Below are 27,102 nucleotides of genomic sequence, written 5' to 3' on the forward strand. Positions count from 1 at the left end.
TGATGTGGCTGACTTCTGAGTAGAGAAAAACTTACCACATGGCTGCCACTGGCCTGGACTTTGTGGGACCTGTCCTTTTCAATAAACCATGCAATAAAACTTAATGAAACTAGAAATTGAATAGATGCAGTCTGTTCTTTGAGCAGTCATTTTTAATATTCCATTAGACAGTAAAAAAATAATAGTGACAAATATAGATAATTCACCCAGGTTTATTATTATTTTTTTTTGGTGGAGTAAAAAGCATTTTGAAGCTAAATCATCATGATAACCTAAACAGGAATCACTGATACAAGAAACAAAACAAAACAAAACAAAATCACACTTCCACGAAAGGCCACAGCATGGTTTCATTATAGGTGAGATCATTTTGTGGTAACATATATTCACTCATTCTCTAGGCTTAAGTCATCTTATTTGTGCTCTAAGGCAGGGGTCACTAACTAGAGCCCACGGGCCAAATAAAACCACCAATTGTTTTCCTGGGATACACCACACTCATTCATTTATGTGTTACTTATGGCCACATTCGTAGTTAACTATGACAGAATTGAGTAGCTCTGACAGAGACCATATGGCCTACAAAGCCTAAACCATTTACTCTCTGGCCCCCTACAAAAAAAGGTTGCTGGCCCTTGTTCTAAGAGATGAAATTTGTTGTCTCAACAGAAACTTGTTTATACATTAGAGAAGATCCAAACCAACCTCCTGATTAAGAAAATGAAAAGGAGGAGAGAGAGGAGGGGAGAGGAAGGGAAGAGAGGGCTAGCAGTACTCATGGTAGTGGTTGTTGTTTTCTAGGCCTGCTTTAGAACTCTGACAGCTTCATGCAGATACTGTAGGCATCTCCATCTGGGAAAAAATATTAACAAAGTGAATCTTTTAAATTTTCACAGTTGAATGTCAAATTTGTTGCCAAACCTTTAATAATAGAAACACGGGCCTTTCAAAAATAACAACAAAGATCAATTTCTTTTGAAACACTCACTGGAGAGCTTGATTTTGAATAATGGGTAACATGACATGGCTTTATACCACTAAATCCTCAGGATGGGTATGGGAGGCACTCTGACTGGTCTGACTAATCACTTCCTAAACGTGGTGAGGTAAGGAGTGCTGGTCCTCTGCAGGGAGCAGTGCAGGGCGGGGAGGGTCACGCTCCAGTTGCTGCTGAGGGTGTCAAAGACCAGTGAAACAGCAGAGGGAACAGGTGCATGACATAAGCCCCACTGTGACGCCTGTTGGCATCCCAAAAAATAGACAGTGAATGGATTTCAGATGGAAAATGGAAAAGGAGTGGATCCTTTCTCCTGGGTCTAACAGGTGGGGAAATTAACAACACAAACACACACACACACACACACACACACACACACACTGAATCAAGAACATGGATGGAGAGAAAAATGTGAGAATGCAGGTGGGCTTTGAGCACCTCGGACCCTAGAACTGGAATCTGGACTAACCTCTGTCTACATCTCCAAGGAGCAAGGAGGCCCCTAGCACCACATGAGTTGCATATTATTCTACAGTTTTCAGTATACAAATGAATGCGATCAGTGCTACTTAAAAGACAGGCCAGGAAATATGAGAATTGCCCATCCTGTTTGGTTTCAAAAATTTTATCCAAGCAATCCAGACTACTTGAAAGAAACATCTGGAAGGAACAGCATCAGGTTAGGCGTCCATAAAAATGCCTTAGCAAAATTGCAATTGCACAGTTGAAGGCTTACATAAAAGAGAAATACTGATCTATAACATCAACTTCAAGAATTTCAAAAATCTAATGCTGCTGGTAGAGAATGTTTTCAACATCTCCTACCTAAGGATCCACACTACATGGACTTCTTATCATACTGGAAAAAGTCTCTCCCCAAAAGGGCTATTGGAATATTTTGTCAGACAATAAGAATTCCACAACTCATCAAGTTTTGTTTTTTTTTTCCATTGTCTTGGTTATCAGAAAACTTACAGAGTAAAATTTCAAATGTACAACAAAAATATGACACTGTGCTAGGACAGATCATGCACATGAACTACAGGAACGAGATCCCTGCCCTCATGCAAGAAACAGGCTTTAAACAGGCAAACAGATCTAATGGCAAGCCCATTATTCCATGGGCCCAGGCAGTTCAGCCTTGGACCACTAAAGGTACACCAACATAACCAAAAAGTACTTTCATCCTTTACTTAGCATTTCAAAGAACATCAAGGAAAGATAAATTGGGATTTCAAACACCTGCATCTCAAAAGGCCTTTTCCCCTTCCCGAATCCCTCAGATTAGATAGCCATCCCAGAGCCTCACTCACACCAAATCCAACACTTTCTTTCCACCCCCAGATCCATGAGGCTTTCTTTTCCCCTTTCCCACAGCTCTAACCATGTGGTTCAACTTAACTTCTCTTCTAATAAACAAAACAGAATCCTTTTTCTTCAGGAGAAAAGAGAAGTAAAACTGAGCTGACAAGGAACAGATTCTAACAAGCAGAGGGATTGTTGGACTGTGAGAAGGCAGTAATCAGCATGCTTGGATAATTTTTCTCTGGCAATATAAACACAGTTATGAGAGAAAACAGGAAAGGTGGTATTACTCAGCATAGGGGTGCAGGGAGATCTCCTTCACAAAGTAACATTTATAGCCAAGACTTGCAGGATATAGAACCAGCTATCCGAAGAACAGGAGGAAAGATGAAGCCAGGCAGGGAAAGCTTATGTGTGAATATCTGAGGCCTGGACATCTCTAAGCACTTAAACTCACAATCTAACCAGAGCAAAACGAGCACAGGGGAAACTGACGGGAAATGCGGCTGGAAAGATGGGTGGGATAAAACCATGCAGGGCCTTCCTCTATCCGAGCAAAAACTCTGATATTATAGCAAATACAATAAATAACCAACACAGCTTTCTAAGTAGGGCAGAATACCATCAGATCACCCTGATGCTTGCGAAGAAGGGCCGTTTGGGAGAAGGCAGGGAATGCAGAAGCTAACGAGACATGCAGAAGACGCAAACCAGAGGGTGGCAAGGGAGAGTTCAGGCAGTTGTTCAGATTCGATGTGCAGAGATTGGTGAGAGACCGATTACAAACAGAGGAGGGGGCTGTATCAAGCATAATTCTTGGGACTCCATATGTTGATCCTTAAGTAAATGGGGTTGAGGGAAGAGATGATTTGAATAGAAGTATCAAAAGTTCAGTCCTGAAACGTAATCCATTATATACTAACGGAACATGATTATATTTAGAAATAATAATATTGAAATTCAATTGCAACGGCTGCCTCATTGTCATATGCCCAGGGCTTCCAACAGTGTCTAGCAACAAGGCAAATGCACAATAAATATCTGCAGAACGAATAAAATTTCCTCTGGTAATTATCTCTCTGGTATTTTAAATATCTGAGCAATATCTTTAGATTAAAACAAATTATGTTTGGGGAAATATAATCCTAGAATTGAAATGTGTGAAACATGCTGTTTGTTTTTATCATAGAAACTACAGAAAGTTAACTTCAAGAAGATACTCTTGTCTAGTGGAGCCTGAGTTTGAAGATAATACTTGGAAACACTGTTCTATTTGACCTCTGATTATTTAAATTTTTCTTTTTAATTCTGCAGCATGTGTGCTTTTTATTGTAAGTGACTTCAAATTCCTTCTGGAAGTAGATGGGGAATAAATTACAAAGAAACACTGCGCCTCAGATTAAATGTGATTTGTGGAGCTTAACGGCTACAGGCTACATTCTCACTCCCTGCCCCATCCCAAAAGGGAAGCTCCTCTCAGGGCTCCTTCTGGGAAATGCAAAGCTCAGGCAGGGGCTGCCCCTCCAGATGACCAATAGGATAGTGCATCCTGGTCCCAGAGTCCCGCCCCAGCTCTAGAATCTCCATCCCCCGTTCACATTCTCTTCTTCCCACTACCATGAGTCCTTGTGTTTAAAAGATAAACATCCTGGGCTGATACTCCAGTAGACATGCCCGACCTCTATGCTATTTTCGCTTAGGTAATCCACGTAGAACTGTGCCAGGCACTTACTACACAGTCAAGCAATCTTAGATACTCACAGCAGGGACGGCATATGCATCTCAAAGGGGCTCTCTTCATTCAAGGGGGTAAATGCGAATTGTTAGAATTTCAAGAACTGGGCCAAGGTCGGTCAGAAGAAATTCTAGGCAAGAGGACCTTTCATTTCCCTTCAAAAAACACTTATGGAGGCTGACTCTGAATCTTCCTGTTTCTACCATATGTGACGCTTATGGTATGCCTCTTATTTTATCTTTTCTTTTGTTAACTTGTCATGTAAATAACCTTTTTTTGCCATTAAAAGCAATGGCAAAGCCGCAATTACTTTTGCGCCAACCTAAATATAATTCTGCTTCTTTATTTTTTACCCAGCTTTCTCCTATTCCTGGGACATTTAAGAAAACTGTCTGATCACTAGATCCTACTCACAGGGAGAAAACAAAAACAAAAAATACAAACTCCAGTTATAGATGCCAAGATATGGGTCCAGTTGCTTATTTCAGCATCCTTATAGATAAAGAAACTCCTGTGAACTAAGATCCTCAACTGTACTGTAAACGATACAGCATCAAACTTGTAGAAATTTGCTCAAATGCTCCTGTGACTGCTAGTTTCCTGAGCTAGAAAATGGGTATGACAAGGTTTATTAATTTAAATCTCACAGAAAAATCCATAAAAGCAAAATGGATATACTGGATTTGGGGAAAAAATATCCACAGCTTCTTAACAAAATTTTGAACACTGCTATAGGCAGTTGATCCATATTTTCCAGCATCATTATGAAAACCAGCTTAACCCAATAAAACTACTTGCCATCCTGTTTCACAGATGACTAAATGGAATTGTGAGAGACAGTGAAAAAAAAAAACCTTTTGAAATCAATAAAAGTAAGCAATGTATATCAATCGGCCTTTTAAAGATTTAAACACATTGTTTAGATTACAGCCCCCAGAACGACAGCCCTTGCACTCTATTTGGTCTATTTGACTCAGTAACTTTCCCAACAACCTCAAGAACAATCAGTCCTGCTACCACTTCTCACAAAAAAAGGGAGGAAAAGTCCTCCTGCCCTATCCAAGTGGGTCACTGCTGCTTTTCTCTTTGTTCAGCCTTTCCTATGGAGGTCTGCCAGGTTCTAATGTGGTTCACTGCATATTTTAAATGCTAGAAGTGGTTATGGCCAAAGAAGGTCAGGGAACATGACTGCTGAGCAAGGATGGGGCTGTGCTTGGGAGAGATAGAGGCTGAGATTTAGGTCACCTCTGGGAAGAAGTGTTCACTGGATACTTATTGTTTATTAGTGTTCATGCTTTTCCATGGCCTTATTTAATGTTCTAAATTAAGAGCCTTAATTTAGAGCCTTAACATAGTATTTCAAGTGCCTTAACGGTGATTTTCAATAATTTTAAACAAAACGGATCCAATCATCCTATAAACAGCAGAATTGCTGTCTTCTGTAAATAGAAATGGCAAGCATTTCAACACTCTTAAAAATATCAGCTCCCTTGGTTTCCCTCCACCCTCTCACCAATGCCTCCCTTTCCTTTTCAGAATTCCTTAAAGCAGTAGTCCAGAGTGCTCTAGGGGAACTCAACGGACTTATGTTGATGCTAAAGACATTGAGAGGAAAACATCCTGTGGAGATACACAAGGCCTGCTGTTCTTCATGCATTGTCATGAATGCTGCAGCATTTGTTATTTTTTTCTCTGTGACCTATCAAATAAGAGTACTGGAACTTTAATACTGGAAAAGCAGCAAAATTTGAACCATAGGCAAAATCAAACTTCAGGACTTACCTATATTATTCTATTTTTATGAGCACAAGACAGGCAAAAGCTGTCTTACAAAGCTGGAAGCAGACATTATTAGGGCTTTCCTACATTATGAACTTCAAAAATAAAGGAAATAAAACAAAGGAATATTCTGATGCCTGATCAGATTTTATTTTACCATATATAATATAATCCTTATTTATAGAAGCCCTCAACTTCAACTCTGAGAAATTCTCCAAAAATATACTTCCGCCCTGTCACTATCTGCACGTACGTTCAACAGAACTCTAAAATACAAAAATTACATGGTGAAACCCCGTCTCTACTAAAAAATACAAAAAATTAGCTGGGCATGGCGGCGCGTGCTTGTAATCCCAGCTACTCAGGAGGCTGAGGCTGGAGAATTGCCTGAACCCAGGAGGCGGAGGTTGCGGTGAGCCGAGATCGCGCCATTGCACTCCAGCCTGGGTAACAAGAAAGAAACTCCGTCTCAAAAAACAAAACAAAACAAAACAAAAAAAATTACTTCTACTGGTGTGTTATTATATTGCTGAGATGCTCGAAAAATAATGAAAGATTAAGAATCCCAGGTTCTGTGCATGTGCTGCAGCCATCTTATTGTGGTGGAACAATTTAAACCCACACATACTCCTATATGTATAAACCTGCAAGGCAGTGGCTGCTAGTTGCCTGCAACTACCCATTCCTCCCTTCTTCCATAGTAAAAGAACCTTGATTCTTAGCCAGGCAGTATCCTACCTAGAATAAAGGTTTTATTTGCCAGCCTCCCTTGACAGATGTGGCCACATGACTACACTTTGGTCAGTATTATGCAACAGAAGTGGGTGGTATTTCTACAAGGGACCCCTAAAAGTGAGATTACTTTCTGGTACCTAGAACATAGATTTTAGACCTCCAGCAGCTATCTTAGACTACAAGGTGACCAGTCATAAGCAGAGAAGCCAAATGATGATAATAGAATTTATCTTATCAAATCTCTCTTTCTCTTTTTATTTTTTTTTTTTTAAGACAGAGTCTCGGGTTACCCAGGCTGGAGTGTAGTGGCACGATCTCAGCTCACTGCAACCTCCCCTCCTGGGTTCAAACTATTCTTTCTCAGCCTCTTGAGTAGCTGGGACTACAGACATATGCTACCACACCTGGCTAATTTTTGTATTTTTGGTAGAGACGGGGTTTCACCATGTTGGCCAGGCTGGTCTCGAACTCCTGACCTCAGGTGATCTGCCCGCCTCAGCCTCTCAAAGTGCTGGGATTACATGTGTGAGCCACCACACCTGGCAGTCAAGTCTGTTATATACAAAAATGAACTGTCTGTTTTACGGCAACTGAACAAAATAGTGACTGACATAGGTCTATCATATAGTCCAAAGAACCTGCCTGCTCTGGGACATGAAATTCAACCTTGCTCCTCTGCAGAAATTCCTTCACTCATCTAAAGATTATATAGTCAAAAAAAAAACTCATCAAAAAATACTAGCCTAGCATATAAGAGTAAAGGCTAGAGAGCAGCTCTGTCTTTGCATATTATCACTAACCCCACCATCCTATCACTTCAATTCCAATTGTTCAACTCCAAGTGACTTCCTAAAAAGAAAAAAATAGTATATTGGAAGATGCTATGTCATTTTATAAGTACTCATAAGTATACCAGGATCCCAAATGCAATTATTATTAATAATAGCAATAACAACACATATCATGTATTGTTCAATACCATATGGTTACTATTATACTATTTGGCTAGCACTCTGCTGATATATGTTAACTAGAATTTGAAATAAATATCATCCCTATTTTACAGATGAGGAAACTGAGGCTGTGAGAGGTTAAATAATTTAGCTTTCATCACGCAGCCAGTTCATGGCAGGGATAATAGATGGACACAGAATTGACTATAAGCTTAAATATTTTGGCTATAGAGTCCTGTCTCTCAAAATATTAGACAAAATAATCTTAAAAATCTTTATTTTCCTATTTTCGGAGCCACAATAAAACATCCCATTCCTACCTCTAGTTTAACATGAGCATTTCTTAAAACAAAGAGAAAAAAACTGATAGAATTTGTCAACAAGTGGTAAATAATCTTAGAACCCAAATAAAACAAATTCCAAATGTAGTTTTCCTTAATTTCACCTTTTTCTAACAGTTTTATTTCAGGGTATCCTATATATTTCCACAAAAAGGATCATTGTGCACCTTTCCATCCTTAAACATCAAAATGAAAAAGAAACACCTATCATGACATATTCTTGGTTATTACATCTCTGTATGCCATTCCTTTTGAAACAGGGTTGATTTATTTTCCACCTCTTCATTGAGCTTCCTCCACAATAGAACTAAAAAACACTGACAGAAATCAAGCCCTTAAAGCATTCCTTAAATATATGAAGCATTTTAGTCAAGATTCAAAAAAAGAGTTAAAACAGAGAGAATAATTCAGCCTTTCTATTAAAAATAAGATATATATATTTACATGTCTGTCTGTGTATGTACACATGCAGGTATTTCCTTTAAAGATATATAATTAAAAATACAGTTATTACATTAAAAGTTTATCATCAGAATAATATTTTCTTGGGCTGCTGAAAGCTAAAGAACTAAAACATTCCTGGAAGAAAGTCAAAGAGGAGATTAGAGCTCCCTCTTTCTTTTTTGAAGGAATTCAACAAAACTCCTCTCTTAGGAGACCAAAGTTATCAAGCAGCCAGCAGCCTAGTAGCACTCATGCTCAAAGCAAAGCGTTTCCCCATCTCTGCACACGTTACACATGCTACAAGCATTAGAATGCACTTACTGGTTGTTCATTATTCATAAGTTATTTAAGTAGTAAAAATAAAAGCACTTTTAAAAACAGAAATACTCACAAAGCCATTTCAAACTGTTCCAGCCATTTCTTCTTTAAATCTTTTGTTTTGCAATAAAATTCTAATCCATTTTGTCCTTGGGTATGGATGAGGTAGAAGCCATAAGACCACTGTTAAAATTAATATTCTTTAGATTCATATGTATCATTAATAGCATTATGTTTCTAAATTCACAAGAATACCATCATAACTACCCAAAACCCCCTCATAATATTACCAACGTACAAACTGAACAATCACGCTTATCGTAGTCAACTTCACATTTATAACAATTTCTATTCCAAATGCGTTTTACTATCTGGATCATTAGGGCATTAGAAATAATCAGATCCGCTCTGGCATTATCCAGCTATTTCTCACAAAGGCATGTACCTAATCAATCTCTAGAAACAAAAACATCTGGATTGATAAGCCACATCTCACGTTATATTATGATACTTTTCCTGAATATTCAAGCTTATAAATAAATTACAGTTATTAATGTCCAAAAAGTCACCTTTTTATTTTCTTTATCAGTTGTAGGATTATTGGCTATCTTGTACTGCTGAAGATCTATTATTTCCTTCATTTCATAGTTATCACCCTTTCTCTTACATACGATCACTGCCAAATCAAATAAGAAGATGTGCCTGTGAAAGAGAGATTGACTGATTTTAAATGGTTTAGAAACATGTGCATTAATTTTTTCTGGTAAGATATAATTAAAGCAACCAAATGTTTTTTCTTTGCATTAAAGACAACAGGCAGTATCACACACTGAAAAGAGTCGGGGATTTGAGGTTATAAGAACTGTGTGTATCCTGGAACTTCCCTTTACCATGCAAATGGCATCACTGTACCTTAGTTCCCTCATTTTTAAAACGGGCAAAATCATAAGAGTAATATGCATACTGCAGAGTTGTTGAAAGGGCCAACTGACGTAAGCCATAAAGTTTGTTCAAGAGCACTTACCTTCGTTTCTAATTTAAAAGCTAAAAACTTATAGAATACATTAATGACATCAGTAGCAGTTTCTACTGAAGTTACTAGGAATCAGCCAGAATGCCTTGAGAAGTGTTGTTCATCCCTTTCCCAAACAGGACTCAACTGAAATCCCCCAGACCACATGCTGGGTAGATGCCATTACCATCTTCATTTTACTGAGGAAGAAACTGAGGCTGAGAGAAGTTAGATAATTTGCTAAAGGTCACACTGCTAGTGAGGCATGTTAACAGGATTCACAAACAGGTCTAATTTTGGAAGCTGTGCTTTTACCCTCTATGTTGTCCCTCATGATTTAGTTGACCACTTAAAAACACAAATTGAATGGTTTCTGAACAAAATGTAAACTGAAAAAGTTATGGTGAAATTTCCATGTTAATATTTCTTTTTTCTTATTAAGAACAACGTAACTTGGGGGAGAAAATAATTTATAACCATATCCTCCAATACCAATATTTGTGTATTTTTATAAATTCTCAGTGGTTAACACACATACTTTTTTTTATACACAATGATTATGACACATTCACAGGGCTGTAACACTTGCATCACTTTTAACGTCTATTTCTCCCAGAGAGCTTTAAAGAACCGCTGGAGCCAGAGTATCAAGGTGGAAGCAAGAGCTGATGCTGCCCCCTGCTGGCTTTCTCTTCTCCAAAGACTCCAGAAAATGATCATCATCAACCACAAAAAAACACTAGTTTGAAGATCAAATATATACATAATTAATGACTCTGGGCCAAGCTTACTAATCTTCAATGACTACATCTGCAAATTTCCCTCAAGAAAAATTACTACATGATTCTCACTTAGTCTTCTTTCTTAGGGCATTTTTCTATTATTTTTAGTTATTTAAAAATATATTCCAAAAATTCAATTATGTTTTTACGGTAGTTATCTGCTGTTACTTTATCTCTCTTCTCATTTTAATGTATCCTAGCTGATCATCTATACTTGTTAATTCCTTCTTAATAACTTATACAAATTAATATATACCAGGACCCAGGTGGGAATACCTAAGATAATCCACATTTAAAAATTTTAGAAGTCATGGGTTGGTCTGTCTCCTTGTATTTCTTCCCTTTTTTCTCTACTTCACACTGGAAGAATTGCTTTTAAGGTCTTCTCAGTTTTCTGACATGAATTACTTATTTTCAAAATATTCTTCTTTTCTCACCTTTCTTGTTTTGTATGCTTGTCTAGAGTGGTTATTCGAATTTCACCATCTCCCTGAGGTCGTCCAAAAAGCAAAACTGGTTGGTTCTAAAATATAAAATGTACATGTCAGAGTTTTTCATAATCACATGAAAATAAAAACAAATATTAGTAGAGATATTTTCTCAGGACAACTACCTTATTACATTACAAATTTTAGCATTTTTACATTTTTTAAGCATACTTATTCTAAAAAGCTCAGGTCTACATGATAAACAAGTCTGTCCTCTGTAATCCCAAGGGGTACATCAAGGACATCAATTGATTTTAATTAGTATATATTCTTAAAGGGGAAATTAGCTATGAAAAGAATGACTCAACTGGAAGAATCCACATTATGAGACAGTTCCGGCAACTAATATTTTTTGAGCATCTACTATGTACCAGCCACCGTAACAGGTACAGGGCAAAATGATACAGATAATGCCCTTATGAAGTAGGCTGCCCAGTGGAGGAACAAATATTCACAGGAGCATGCAATTACAAATGCACAATTGCCATGAAGGAGTACAGAAAGGGGGGCCTAATTCGGTCTATAAAGTCCAGGCTGGCTTTCTTGAGCTAGGACCTCAAGGATAAAGAGCTCTGACTTAATGATTTAAAATAATAAGCTATTTCCATAGAAACTGATAACTAAATTATTATTATTATTATTTTGAGATGGAGTCTTGCTCTGTTGTCAGGCTGGAGTGCCGTGGCTCAATCTCGGCTCACTGCAACCTCTGCCTCCCAGATTCACGTGATTCCACTACCCCAGCCTCCTGAGTAGGTGGGACTACAGGCAGACACCACCAAGCCCAGCTAATTATTTATTTATTTATTTGGTAGAGACGGGGTTTCACCATGTTGGCCAGGATGGTCTGAATCTCCTGACCTCGTGATCCACACGCCTCAGCCTCCCAAAGTGCTGGGATAAAAGGCGTGAGCCACCACACCTGGCCAACTAAATTATTTTTAAATGTTTATGAGCACTTACTATACATGCTATGGGAAAAACAATTGACTGAAAATCACTACCATCCAGAAATTCCATTTTAATAAAGGACAGAGAGATGTGATTAACACTATCATAAATACAAAATAAATGTTTCCTATCAAAATCTCAGTCATGTTTTCTGCACAAATAGAAAACTCCATTCTAAAATTCCTGTGGAATCTCAAGGGATTCTGAATAGTCAAAACAATCTTGAAAAGGAACAAAGTTGGAGGTCTCACACTGACTGACTTGCTTCCAAAACTTATTACAAAGCCACAATAATCAAAATCACATGGCAGTGGCATACAAACAAGTATATAGACCAACGGAATAGTAGAGAGCCCAGAAATAAGCCCTTACATAATTTTCAGCAAGGTTAAGACAGTTCAATGGAAAAAGAACAGCCTTTTCTACAAATGGCGCTGGGAAAACTGGATATCCACATGTAAAAGAATAAAGGTAGACACTTCATTACCTTATACCATTCATAAAGAATAACTAAAAGTGTTTTGAAAACCCAAACGTAACAGTTAAAACTATAGAACTTTCAGAAGAAAATGGGGAAAAGTGAGTAGGGAGTTGGGGAGGGATAACATGGGGAGAAATGCCAGATATAGGTGATGGGGATGGAGGCTGCAAACCACATTGCCATGTTATGCATCTATGCAACAATCCTGCATGTTCTGCACATGTACCCCAGAACCTAAAGTGCAATAAAATATATTAAATAATAATAATAATACGGCCAGGAGCAGTGGCTCATGTCTGTAATCCCAGCACTTTGGGAGGCCGAGGCAGGCATATCACAAGGTCAGGAGATTGAGACCATCCTGGTCAACATGGTGAAAAAAGAAAAAAAGAAAATGGGGAAAAGCTTTATGACACTGGATTTAGCAATCATTTCTTGGAGATTGATAAATTGGACTTTGTCAAAATTTAAAACTTTTGTGCATCATAGACAATATCAACAGAGTGAAAAGGCAACAGACACAAGAAAGTTATTTGCAAACCAAGTGTCTATAAGGGATTGATATCCAGGATACAAATAAAGAACTACTACACGATGACAAAAAATAACTTGATTCAAAAATGGGAAAAGCACTTGAATAGACATTTTTCCAAAAAGGATATACAAATGGCCAATAAACACACAAAGATGACATTCAACATCATTAATCAGTAAGAAAATGCAAATCAAAAACACAATGAGATACTACTTTAAAACCATTAAGATGACTATTATCCAAACAAACCAAATAGCATGTGTTGGTAAGGATGTGGAAAAACTGAAACCCTTGTGCATTGGTGGTAGGAATGTTAAGTGGTACAGCTGCTGTAGAAAATAGTATATCAATTCTTCAAAAAATTAAACATGATTACCATACAACCCAGAAATTCCACTTCCGAGTATTTAACTATAAGAAATGAAAGCAGACACTTGAATACATATTGGTACACCTGTTATAATAATAACATAACAGTATTATTCAGAATAGCTGAAAGAAGGAAGCAGCCCAAATGTTCATCAATGAATACAAAAAGGGAGGTATTTATATAAAATGATATATTATTCAACCTTAAACAAACAGAAATCAAAAAATAAAATTTTGACACATGCTACAACAAGGATGAGCTGTGAAAACATTATGTTAAGTAAAATAAGCCAGTCATGAAATGGCAAATATTGTATTATTTCACTTATATAAGGTGCCCAGAGTAGTTAAGCTTATAGAGACGGAAAGTAAAATAGTAGTTTCCAGGGGCCAGGGAAAGAGAGGAAATGTTTAATGAGTACAGAGAAAGAAGTTCATGTTTAATGAGTACAGAGTTTCAGTTTTGCAAGATGAAGTTTTGGATATGGTTACATAATATCGTGAATGCATTAAATGCCACAGAACTACACATTTTGAAAATCATTAGAATGATAAACTAATGCATATATACATATATGTGTGTGTGTATATATATATATATATATATATATATATATTGTTGTTGTTGTTGTTATTGTTTTTTTTTTTTTTTTTGAGATGGAGTTGGAGTCTCACTCTGTTGCCCAGGCTGGAGTGCACTGCAGCCTCTGCCTCCCAGGTTCAAGCAATTCTCTTGCCTCGGCCTCCTGAGTAGCTGGGACTATAGGCACACACCACCATGCCTGGCTAATTTTTGTATTTTTAGTAGACACAAGGTTTCACCATGTTGGCCAGGCTGGTCTTGAACTCCTGACCTCAGGTGATCCACCTGCCTTGGCCTCCCAAAGTGCTGGCGTTACGTGTGTGAGCCACCACACCTGATCAATGCTATATATATTTTACCACAATTTTTAAAATGCTACACAGCTGTCTAAAAAATATGCTATGGAAATCTAAAGAGGAAAGACAATAGGAAATTAGGAAAAGGGATTTATTTCGGATGCACCCAGAATAAATTTGACAGGGAACAAGAGGGAAAACCATTCTAGGCTGTGAGATTACAATCGAAGGCAGGACTATAGAAATGTATGGCAAATTGGGAACCTTAAAATATAGCAAAATATCCACAATGTAAAGAGTAAGGACAGTTATTAGCTGGATGAGTTCAGGAAAACAGCTTATGTCCAGATCACTGAGAACCTTAAATTTCATGCCAAGGAATACTGACTGAATCTTGAAGACAACAACAAAAAAATCTTGACAAATTTGAAAAAGAGAGTGAATTAAGAAATCCACACTTTGGAACTGCAACTATGTGAAGAGATGATGAGGGGCTACTGTGACTGGAAGGTGCACAGTCAGCTGCAAATGATGGTGTCCTGAAATGGGTATGTGGCTGTATGTGTGAAAAGAAAGAGACAGGTTCACAGTGTTTCAGAGAAAGCAGCAATGAATTGCTGTACCAAAAATGTATCTTAAATCCACTCATCTCTATTTGCATCCTCTCTTGAAACCACTCCTACAGCTTGCTGGCCGGGCTGCCGGCTTACAGGGTCTCCTTGAAATGTCAATCAGTCTGTTGTAATACTCCCTGATAGAAACCTTTCACTAGCTTCCCCTGCCGTCACAGTAAAATCCCAGCTCAGCATCTTGGCCTGCGAGGCTGTGCTATGCAATTGCCCTGCCAACCCCTCACGGCTCAGAGCTCACCATCCTTCTCTTCACTCCCCATTTCCAGCCACTCTTACCTTTCAACTTCTTGAACACACTTGGCTCTTGCCCATCTCTGAGCATTTCACTGCTATGGCTTCTGCCCAGATCACTTCCCCCCAGATTTTCATGTGGCTGGCTGCTTCTTATCTTCCAGGTCTCAGTTCAAATGACTCAAAAGGATTTTTTTCCAACCAACTTATCTAAACTAGGACTCCCCTTATAATTCTCAGTTATAGCAGCCAGCTCACAGCACTAATTTCAACATAGCATTTTTGATTCTTTTTTTTTTTTTAACTGTCTCCTCAATCTTGAGACCATCTTGTTTGCAATTACAGTCCCAGTCCCAAGCAAAGTATCTTGGTCATCATAGTCACTCGGCAAATATATTAAAACAAGTAAGTGAATAGGAAATGGCTGTGCATATGTATAGGGATGAGGGAAAGAAAAGAAACAAACAAAAAAAAGGACTCCCGGGGCCTGTCAGTGGGGTGGGGGGGAGGTGGGGGAGGGATAGTAAGGGGGTGGGGGGACTGGGGGAAGAATAGCATTAGGAGAAATACCTAATGTAGTGACAGGGTGATGGATGCAGCAAACCACCATGGCACATGTATACTTATGTAACAAACTTGCATATTCTGCATATGTACCCCAGAACTTAAAGTATAACAAAAAAATAAAATATCACCTATGTCTTAAAAAAAGTGGACTCCCATGTTTAGATTCAGACTGCTGGGAGAAGAGGCAGAGTGTGACTACAGTAAGAGGGACAAGCCATCACAGAAGTCCCTAGACATGGACACGTCACAGGTGCCCCAGATACCCACATGAACACTGCCAAACACAGGGACTGGCAACAACCTCCAACAGCAGAAACTTGAAGGTAAACTATCTTCTTCAACGACAACTCCTAGAATGTCGTCCAATGGGGGTGAGGGAAAGCTGGATGGAAAGATAATTACATACCAAATTCTCTATAGATAGCTGAAACTGTTTAATTTCACGAAGGGTCTCATTATCTCTTTTCACTTCATTCACATATTGTGCCAAGTCCTAGACAATAAAGAAAAGTGTAGAAAAAGAAGGCACACTAAGATTAGAGATGCAGACTGCTCTGAAAGAAAACACATCATTAGTTCCATTAGTGGCAAAAGTAACCACCATAACTTTCCAAAGACAATAAAATGAATGCCCAGTCAATCAAAGCTGCATCACAGAGGCAATTTTAAAACGTCTGAAGTACAGCTGGGAAGACTGAAGAGCTGTCATTTGTCACACTGCTGAGAAGAGTCAGGATGGTGTTGCCTTAAAAGACAAAACAAAATATACTGCCATTGAACAGCAAAAAGAAAACTAGGTCGGAAGAATAGAAATTCCAAGCACGTTAATTACTGACCTTGAGAGCATAGTATTTTTACACAGGTTAGAATAAGGGCAATCATGAAGGATTAGCAGGGAGAAAAGCAACCAAAAGTTAGATAATAAATTTAGCAAGACTTTTTTTTGCAACCAGTTAAAGTCCTCTTGGTTCCTGAGAATATTCAGTCAAGGAAGCCAGCTCAACTTTAAAGAGTTAATCCATTTATGGATTCAGGAGAAGTAAAGGAGAGGTGAGGAACTAAACAGCACAACGTGCTGGAACTAAATTTAATTCATGAATTAAAGTGAACAAAAAACGCTGGCTGTGTCTCTCCATGTGCCTTCACCTATTTTAAAACGTCTTTTCTCATATTTGAGGAAACATTAGCTAATCTCTCCATACTGTAACTAGCTATTTTTGTTACATGCGCTCCAGATTTTCCGTTTTCTGAGCTCTTTTTCTTTTTTCTATACCCTCTTAAATTCATCTGCAACAGTAGGGACAGAACTCTGCAAAAAGCAATTCCTAACTCTGTTCTAATTGGAAGCTGACTTTTCATAGGCCAGATCCATCAACGACTTCTTTTAAAACTGAAACTTGGTTTGACTTTTTAAGTAACAAAAAGAATAATAAATAATTGTGTGAAGTTTCCTAGTGGTAGACAATCAGTCAAACAGCAAAGCTAACACGAATTCTTACAAGGACACAGTTAAGTAATTATGCACTGCTCTGAGCAGGGTCACCTTGCCATTTTGTTTTTAAGAACAAACATTTGCCTATGTTTAAGTTATGGGCAAGTATTATTTCGTTTCAAAGTCACTTTTATTTACCATAATGTGGAAACTGAGGTTTTATATGTTCCCCAGTAGGTTCAAAATGTCTGTCTTTATCTATTCCTAGTTTTTGATTTTCATATTTACCTGAAAACCTGACAAACTGAAATTCACTTGTATTAAGACACAGCAGCCAAAAGGGAAAACCTGGCAGATAACCTCATATGAGGAAAATAAGTCACATGGGGCTCTGAAGCCACCAACTCGCCTATAGCTTACACAAGGCAATGTTTTCTATTAGTCACCATGAAAAGAATGGGAAATAAAACCATTATATTAAATAATTCCTCATAGTTATGAAAGTTGTTATACTTGTATGTAAGTGATTTTAATATACATCTTAGTTTTATGTGTTGTCTAACAATTAACTCCATGCAAGGATATCTATTCCAGTTTAAAAAAAAAATCCAGCTGTCCCTACTAAAAACAAATGTGTATTATACATTAGCATATTATAATATTATATATACATATATATACACATATATATATACATATATATGTGTATATATACATATATATATATTAGCAGTTTGAATTCTATTGTCTTTAGGCAAAAATAAAAAATACAAACAAGTTATTGATAAAATCTGCCCTACCTTCATGGCATCAAGAGCGAGTTTTAGATTTGCCTTCTCAGTCGGATCAGTGGTATGTTTGACCAGTTCCTATGTGGAAAATATAGTTTAGTACTGCTTTCATCAAATTAAAACTAAGACATACTAAATAAAATATTTTTACAAGTAAACCATTATTACTGGTTTTCTCTCTATAATGTGATAAACCTAAAATGCCTGGGTTCCATTTCCATTCAAACTGTAAAAAGACGAACTAGACACCAAAAAATCATGAGACACAATCTGAGACATTTTCTTTTCAAAGATGAATCTGAATTCTATCCACCACTATTACCCTGACATTGATCCCCATTGTTATGAAAGATTCCATAATGGCTAACTAAAATCATACTCTTCACTCATTTTTACTCCTGGCTTCTCTATAGCTTTCGATCCCTTTGACTGCATCCCTCCTTTCATTTCAGGGACATTGGGATGTTCCATTTGTTGTTGTTATTGCTGTTACAGTCGTTCATCTGTCCATCCCAAATTTCTGCCTGCTCCTGAGTCTTTCATAGTTTCTTATCTGCTTCTTAGAAAGTTACTGTTCCTTGGATTTCCACCCTAGTCCTCTTTTTTCCCATATTTTACATACTGTACAAATTCTATCACAACCACTGTCATAATTTCAACTATCACTTCACAGGACAATCACTGTCAAATGTGTGTGTTCAACCCAAAACTGATGCATGAGTCCCGGACTCATCTGTCCAACTAAATGGTTCTACCTCAGCATTTCAAAGGCTCCTCAAATCCGACATTCCGCAAATTTTTAATCCATCTTTACCTCGAATCCAATTCTTGGATCCTGTTTCTGTTTTACTGAAGGATGGCACTTCCATCAGTGTACTCACTTAAGCCAAAACTGAAAAGGTGTCCCACATTTGTCCCTGTTCTATCTTGTCCTATTGATGTCAACTTTGATCCTGCCCCTTGAAACCATCCTCACTGCCATTAATTAGGTTCAGATCCTTGCCCTTTTTCAAACAGATAATTATTTGCCAAGCACAATGGTTCATACCTGTAATCCCAGCACATTTCCAGGGTAAGATGGGAGGACCACTTGGGTCCAGGAATTTCAGACCAGCCTGGGCAACATGGCAATACCCCATCTCTACAAAAAACTTTTAAAAATTAGCTGGGCAGGGTAGCATGAGCCTGTAGTCTCAGCTACTTGGGAGGCTAAGGCAGGAAGGCAGCCTGAGCCCAGCTGCAGTGAGCCATGACTGCACAACTGCACTCCAGCCTGGACAACAGAGAAAGATGCTGTCTCTTAAAACAAACAAACAAACAAACAAACAAACAAACAAACAAACAACAACAAAAACCAGGGAATCATAATGGGCTTCTGACTGGCCTTCTGACTTTAGGTCTCTCCTCACTCCAGTTACCAGACACCCTATTGACATCAGGTGTAGGATTCTATAATATAAATCGGATCCTGTTTCTACCCTACTCAGACTTCTGTGATGCCCCACAAAAGCTTCAGGTTGTCACCCACACCTCCTAGACTCCTCATGATCTGAAATCTGCAAAACTTCTCTCAATTTCTCTCTCCATTTCCCCCCAAAAACTTATATTCTATTCAGACTAAATTAATTACAATTCTTAAAATATGTTCTAATATCTAATCCCATTAGAAATTTTGTTTTTTCTGCTTACAAAGCTCTTCCCCTCTGATCTGCTTATTGATCTCTTACTCTTTCTTGAAAGCCCAACTCAAGAGTTACTCCTCTGGGGGGTCTTCTATGGCAGAGGCCTCTGCTCAGGTCCCCAGCTTCCTTATGCAGAATTATTTAGGCCTTTAACTGTGCCAGTTCTGTACCTTATATGCACCTATCACACTGTGTTACTTGGGAGCTTACACTTCCTCTCTTTATCAGAGTAGAGTCTGTCGTATACCATGAGTGCCTGATACTATGTTGGCACAGGGAAGCCACTCAAAAATCTTCAATGAACTCAGTACTAGTGTTTCTGCTATAAACAGGACCTAAAGACAGAATCTGTTAAGTATAATCAATCTGTCAAAATTCTATTATTTTATTCCTTAAAAGTTACTTTTACTTTATTAAATAAAACTCATGTTAAAGTTCCCAATCACCTACTATAAAATATTCTAACTTTGTAAATCTTTGATTTCAAATCATCAAGCATTTCAAGTGACTTCACCACTAAAGTACAGTAGTAAGTAAAAAAATGTCCAAACTGATATTCTTATTTGTTCAACAAATTTATAGATAACAAATAAATTTTACTCCATACTCTTTTGAGATGGAAGAAACATTTCTAGAATTTTTATCTATGGGTAGTATCCAAAATAAAACTTCCACTATTTAAAAAGTCATCAAGGAACTAAACATACTCTTAAAATTTTAAATATAAAACAACCCAAGAGAAATTAGGGGGAAAATTTTGCTGAATTTCAAAAAAGCATGGTTGTATTTCATACTTTTATAAGTCTGTGTAAAACCCTGTAAGGACCAAAATGGGTATTTTTTTACAAGCTATACCTTCTAAATTCTTCAATCAATATTTGACTACACCGATGTTACAAAATAAATTATTATCTTATTTTGGACATGTTTTTAGTTCCAGGATGCCTTGGAAACTGATTGCCTGAGTCGTTCTTATTATTTTTTCATAAAATCCAATTTGATTAAGTTGCTTTGAGTTTAGGTCTCATAAATGTTTTAATGCATTTTTAAGGAATAATCAGGGTTTGAATTTTTCTGATTTCTCAGTAGAACAAAAATAGAGATGACTAATAATTTTGCAGCTACAGTTCAAGAAATTTAATATACAAGATATACAAAGCACAGCCAACACAAAATTATATTTCACATACAGGTAGTATATCTTTTTAAAATGACATTTCACAAGCATCAGCAGAGTTGACAGACTAACACAGTAAGACATTTCTTTGGAGCAGAACTAATGAGTCTCCTGGTATAGCTATCAAATTAAATTTATAAGACTCTCCACACTCATTAGAAGACTAACCGTGGAAACCACAAGCTTTGTGGGTTATAACAAGAAGGACTTCAAAGTAAATGTAGTCTTATTATAATTTAGTATAGTAGAAAGCAATATGGAATGTGACACAATCTCTTTAGCTTACTGTTATAAGGCAAACGGTCTAATATAATTAATCTGCCAAAATTCAAGTGTACTGAAACACTGAGATGCTCATAAATGAATACTGATAACTACAGAAGACTTGGTTGAAAAACATTTTTATTTATTTTGACTTGTTTTTAATTATTTTCTAGTCAGTCCTGTTTTAAGGACACAAAATGTGATTTATGGCAGCTACTGACCCATCTTTGCTAAAAAGAAAAAACTGCCCAGCTCTTCTGTGATTTCCCTCTTAGCTATAATAATAATTCAAAATTTTAAGGGCATTGGGTCCAACACATGGAATATCTGCAGTGTAGTTGATGCTTCACTGATATTTTGCTGCGTGAATAAATGGACAATAAACAAACTGTTTTAAGTTACATACCTGGAGGAGAAGGTGGTACTTCAAAACACGTTGCATAGGAACCACAAGCAAGTCTCGAAGAGTAAATTTCCCATTATTTGCTCTTTTGGAGCATTCCTAATGAAATGTTTTTTTTAAAAAAAAAACTTTGTTAGGGAGTCATAAACATTAAAAGCTGCAAAGACCATAAGCAGAACAGTTGTTCTACAATAAATGAGTGTGCCTGTTTCCTTAACAATCCTTCTCTGTAACAGAAAATATCTTCAATTAAAAAACAAACAAATCCTGTAGTATTTTAACTCCAAATATGAACCAAATAGAACTATTTTGTGTATGAAAATTATTTTCTCTAGTGCAAAATCATGCTGCCCCCCCGCCCACCCGCAGGGTCTTCTTCAGCTTGTCTTTATTGCTGTACCTCCCACCAATGTCTCCCTGTAGACTTATAGAACAGGCATCAAGAACACATCCCTACTCATCAAAACTGTCATTAGCCTTCCCACCCTTATGCCTTGGTTTATTCAGCTCCCTCAACTATGATGTGCTTTGTTCAGCCTCCAGAAAAAGGTATCTTCCTGCTTAAGAACTGTAATTCTAGGCCTTTCATAATAATTACAATCAAAATTGTGTACACTCTCTGTCCTGTCTTTTAATTATTATCATATATATCTCCCCCAACATAATTTGTGCTTTATGCCCCTGAAAATGTAGTAGTTGCTTAATAAGTATGTACTGAACAGAATGAAATATTTGACTTTAAAACTCTGCTGAAGTATAAACCTACTACTAGACTCCAAGTTTTTAGAAGCCTCAGATTGTATTTGTTTTTTAATTTCATCCTTTTCTTTCCTAAAAGTTTAGTTAAAAATAGTATTGGCTAGTTGGCTCTTTTGATAATAACGATGACTTTGAGAAAATTACTTTGAATTTGAAGTGTCAAAGAATAAATATAAAGGCAAAGATGGGCAACTCTTGGCGGCGTAACCTGGGACGAGTCACTTTTCTGATTTTACCGTTTCTCACGTAACTTTGGCATTCTTCAAACAAAATATACAAAAAGCCATACAAACATTATTAGTGAGCAACTTCACAAGTTCAAAATCCTCACACAATTGCACGTCCCAGCCCGAGGACCTTTCCAGTTCATGGGTGGAGCTGTGCTTAAGAAAATATACTTTTGCTTACAAGTTTGTTTCTTCTTTGCCCACACTTAGTTTTTCTGGCACATGGAATGATATATTATCAGGGGCTCCAAACACCATTAACTCCAACAATCAGCGATTTAATGAATATGTTTGACTACAGATATTAGGCAAAATGAACTAGGGACACATCCTGACATGTTAGCTGTGTCATCAATTGCTGCAGTTCATTAGAAGGACAACTATTTCAACCAGTTTCTTACTTCTACAGATTGCAGAGGACTCTGGATCATGGGTCTCAAACAGGAAGTTTAATTGTTAATTTAATGAGTGGGTCTTATCTCTTCAGCTGCATTTTAAGGCTCCTGGAATTAAGGTTGTAGCTTATATTTCTTACATTATGGCATCCCAACATGCTGTTAGGAACAGATATATTATACATTTAAAATTTACTATGTTAAGAAAATTAGTTCCTTTACGATCTAAGTTACAGGCTCAGGAACTAAAGAAACCGACATTGTTGGCATTCGCTATACCTGGGAGACAGAGGGTGAAGCGTAAAATGCTTATTAGTGTTGAAAGTAAATAACGGGTAGAAAGAATTCTTTCAAAACATCCAGTCACTTGCTTAGCCTCAATTCAATTGTAAAGGGGAAAAAAAATGGGGTAGGATGAGCCAGGCTTATAGGGCAACATAAATACACTCTTCACCCTTCACCCCATGTTATCTTGGTTCTAAAGTAGAGAAGAAAAAGACAAAAAAAAAAAAATCAACAAGAACAAAAATAACCACAAAACAGAAGACACAAAGAAGGCAGAGAGACACCAAGAATAAGGCAGCTTTCCTTCTATCATGCTTTGGCTTGTGGGGAGCAGTTCCAACTGAGTATTTGTTGAAGTGTTACATTAAGTATCTGACTTAATACTTTCAAATCAGGACTATGGTTAGAAGTGTGGGCTTTCAAGCTGAGGACAGAACAGGCAGGGGCACCTCACCCTGTGCCTTTCAAACTCAGCCTGAGGTCTTCTCTTTCCCTAAGACGAACATTAACTGCAAAAACTGCAAACTTAGAGTCCCAGAGTATACTCATTGGGCAAAACTTTGACAGTAACTCTGAAAGAAGGAAGAACAACATTCATACAAGACTGAGAATATAATGGAGGTGTGATGGACAACTTGTTGACTCCTATCTGGAAGCACAATTTTATATCTTTAAGAAAAACTGCTTTAATGTTGTTCTATTAGGAAGTAGGTATATGAGTTGTAAAGTTTTATCATCATATTTTGAGTCACAGTGGCTCACAGCTATACACTCAGGAGGCTCCATTCTCCAAAGAGGAGCAGGAACTCTTTGCACTAACAATGTTACAAGGATGTTATTTAGTGGTTACTCAAACTACCTCCAATCTTAAAGTTAACATAATGAAGGAATATTAAGGCATGAAGCAAAAGGATTATGTATCTATTACAGTTACTTGGTGGCCTGTTAATGTGCAAACTATCTAAGCAATAGTTCCCCTTTGAGGGAGTTATGAGCTCTGAAATCATGCTAGAGAGGCAAAACAATGAAGGGCTTCTGATTTGAAAATTATCCGCTCCTTTTCTTCTGACTCCAGTGCTACAGTGAACAAAGAATAGGAAAGGAGATTTTAAAGAGGCAAATGAGCCACACACTGTTATTTAAGAGCTGGCTATATATCTCTACCTGAAATGTAAGAAAATTCAAATAGATGAATATTACATTTAGGATGATAACTCATATGACAATCATTTTTCAAAAGTTCTTGGGAAACATGAATTCCTCTTCAGAAAAAAGTATGATGTACATAAGACATAACATGGGTTTCCAGACATATAGTCTATTGTGATCATATACTCTGTTTATACTAGCCTACTTGCCATTTCTCAAACTTTCCCAACTCTTCTGGTCAAGACATACCAATTGTTCAGGAATGATCTCCATAGAAACTGATCTGTCAAAGCTCAACCCATTCTTTGGTGACATAACTCAAATGCTGCCTTTTCAGATGATCCTCTACAATCTTCCCACACTCAAGTTGGTAGATACAGTCTTACAAAGCCCTATTATACAGGGCTTCTCAAATGCTATTTAATTCTACCATATTTGGGTTTGTCTTCTCTTCCTTCTTGTGGGTAATATTCATGCCCTTTTAATACATCGGCCTCTAAATGACTTATTTTTAGTAAACATCTTTCTTATTTTGTTGTTTTTGAGACAGGCTCTTGCCTTTTCACCCATGCTGGAGTGCAATGGTGCCATCATAGCTCACTGAAGCTTCAAACTCTGGGGCTCAGGTGGTCCTCCTGCCTCAGCTTCCCAGGTAGCGAGGAGCCACCTTGCCCAGGCATGAACCACCTTGCCCACCTAACTAGTAAAGATTTTAAATCTACATATACAATATCTAGCATATCTCACTAGTCCTGCACCTCTTACTATCTATGCAAGTTACTCATAATCTCTCTGAACTTCAGCTTTCTCATCTTATTGATTAATTGTACCCATCTCACAGAGTCAGAAGGACCTAATGAGATAATGCATATAAAACACAGGGCCATAATTGTTAGATTTTACTATTGTTACTATTACTACCATATTACTATTTTATAGAGCTATTTAAATGTTTTATAAATTTGATGTGAAATTATTTAAAATAATGGGAAGTGTACTGTTGCACTGATCATAAAGAGGAATACATTGCCTTTAGGTTTATTTTGCTTTATGTCACAAACAAAAAGTAAATAGGCACCTCTAACTTCAGTTTGACATCTTCTTTTGTCTTAGAAATGTAGTCTAAACTAGAGATGGCTGACTCCACTCCACTGCAGTACTGCCCATAAATAACCAATCTGAAAGGGAAAAAGAGGAAGAAATCTATAAGACATAAAACAAGAATGAACTGGAGGGGGAAAAGGCAGAATCTTCATGTCTTTAAACCTATAGCTAGGGATAACCAAAATAGCAGTAGAAATTATTTTTAATATATATCACATACACAGTAATAGAATGAGGGTCACTCATTTTTATATTAATGACTAATTTTTAGTTTCAACTTTGAATGAGATTAATTTTATGTACATTTTTATAGCAGGTAGAATTTACAAACTGGCTTAATGACTGTTAATGATATTTGAGTATACATAACTGCATCTCAAAAACAAAATTAAAAATTTCTGTTAAAGCTCTTATTAGAGATAAATCTTTTTATCTCTAAACACTCAGAAAGTTTTATTTTCCACTACAATTTCATGGCAATCACTATGTACAACTCCTTCATTAATAAACCTACTTCTTACTACTTTTTAATTAAGGAACATAAATCATCTGGAGAGAGGAAAATGAGGAGCCTGAGCTGTGCTGGACAGAAGATACCTCATATCATACGGAATCTGACTCACTTCAGGGACGGTATCTCTGTAGTAATTCAAATATTTTGCAAAAAGATCAGCTGGTTTATTGTTTCTCTTAACTCTCCACTAGAAAAAAAAGCTACTAATAAGATGTGAATATTTATCAAAGACTTGATGTAAAGCTATTCATTAGCCACCTCTTAGTACTAGGAAATATGTTGCTTGATTTGAAAAGAGAGATAATTATATTTTAAGCAAAATTTCCTGATACTCCAATTCATATAAAGTTGTCAGGAGATTTTTTTTTAACTTAGAAAAGGAAACTGACTCTGTGAATCTAATAATCTAAAACAGAGAGTCATAAAATACTAGAGTTGGGCGAGAAGTGAAAGCATTAGGTAGCAGCCAATCTACCTCCAGTGTTTACAGATGGGGACACAGAGGCTCAGAGAGTTAAAAATGACTTACTGAAGATTATGTCGCTCAGTAATGATAAAGCCTGTAAAAGAACCTCAGTTTTTTAATTTGAAATGCAAAAAAAAAAAAAAAAAGTACTATACTGGGTCCTTCCCCCACTTTCTTCTTATTATTATTATTTTTTTTAAGTACACATATAGAACTCAAACTACCACTCTGAAAGTAACTGTCTCATGTTCTAATTACTGCTAGGTAGTAGTGTAATAAACAGTCGTCATAGCTATTTGTTAGCTATGTTAATACTAACCCTTACTATAATTACAAACTAAGACCCACAAAACTTAAACTTCAAAAGTTACCTTTCCTTGTAGTTAATAAAAACTTGGTACAAATTCTGGTCATTTTTATTTACAATGGAATCATGAATCTCTTGCATTAGGTTCCGATGAAGTTTTACAAGTTCCTAAGTAAACAATGTGAAAGGAAAGTAGGAATCAGAACCAAAAACTATACCCGAAACCCAGAATCCCTTTTGTTGCTAGACTTGCCACTCAGGATATGCTGAATGCTCTCAATACATAAACTGCTTCCACTACTAATGAAAGAGGGAAAAGGAGAGGGAGGGAGAGAAAGGGGGAGGAAGCATAGGGAGAGGACAGAGTAGAAGAGGAGGAGGGAGAGCAGGGGAAAGAAGGGCGCAAAAAGAGGGAAGGTAAGAGGAAGGCAGAGGAGAGGGAGGGGAAGAAAGGGAGGCAGGCCATGCAGATGGGAAACAGCAATTTCAGATCTGACTGGAAATGTCAGTGTCCTGTGGAAGAAGAAATTATCTCAGTAGTTATTAAAGAATAATTTATTCCTTGTGTGAAAATATGTATAGCTCATTTTTGTTTTATAACCACTGTAAATTT

General features: G+C 37.1%; 1 protein-coding gene across 3 annotated transcripts in view; it reads right to left on the reverse strand.

Moving 5' to 3' along the window:
• VAV3 (vav guanine nucleotide exchange factor 3) overlaps positions 1–27,102 on the reverse strand; it is a 406,390-nt gene that overhangs the window by 166,124 nt on the left and 213,164 nt on the right. For all 3 annotated transcript variants that reach the window (XM_017502189.2, XM_037729108.1, XM_017502188.2), the window contains exons 8-15: positions 26,554–26,657; positions 25,177–25,276; positions 21,287–21,382; positions 17,767–17,835; positions 15,941–16,027; positions 10,839–10,924; positions 9,177–9,309; positions 8,681–8,790 (exon numbers count right to left, since the gene is read on the reverse strand). In XM_017502189.2, the coding sequence (XP_017357678.1) occupies positions 8,681–8,790; positions 9,177–9,309; positions 10,839–10,924; positions 15,941–16,027; positions 17,767–17,835; positions 21,287–21,382; positions 25,177–25,276; positions 26,554–26,657 (785 nt within the window). The remainder of the gene's footprint in view (positions 1–8,680; positions 8,791–9,176; positions 9,310–10,838; positions 10,925–15,940; positions 16,028–17,766; positions 17,836–21,286; positions 21,383–25,176; positions 25,277–26,553; positions 26,658–27,102) is intronic.

Source organism: Cebus imitator, unplaced genomic scaffold (assembly GCF_001604975.1).
Source record: "Cebus imitator isolate Cc_AM_T3 unplaced genomic scaffold, Cebus_imitator-1.0 Scaffold293, whole genome shotgun sequence".
NCBI classification, from domain to species: domain Eukaryota; kingdom Metazoa; phylum Chordata; class Mammalia; order Primates; family Cebidae; genus Cebus; species Cebus imitator.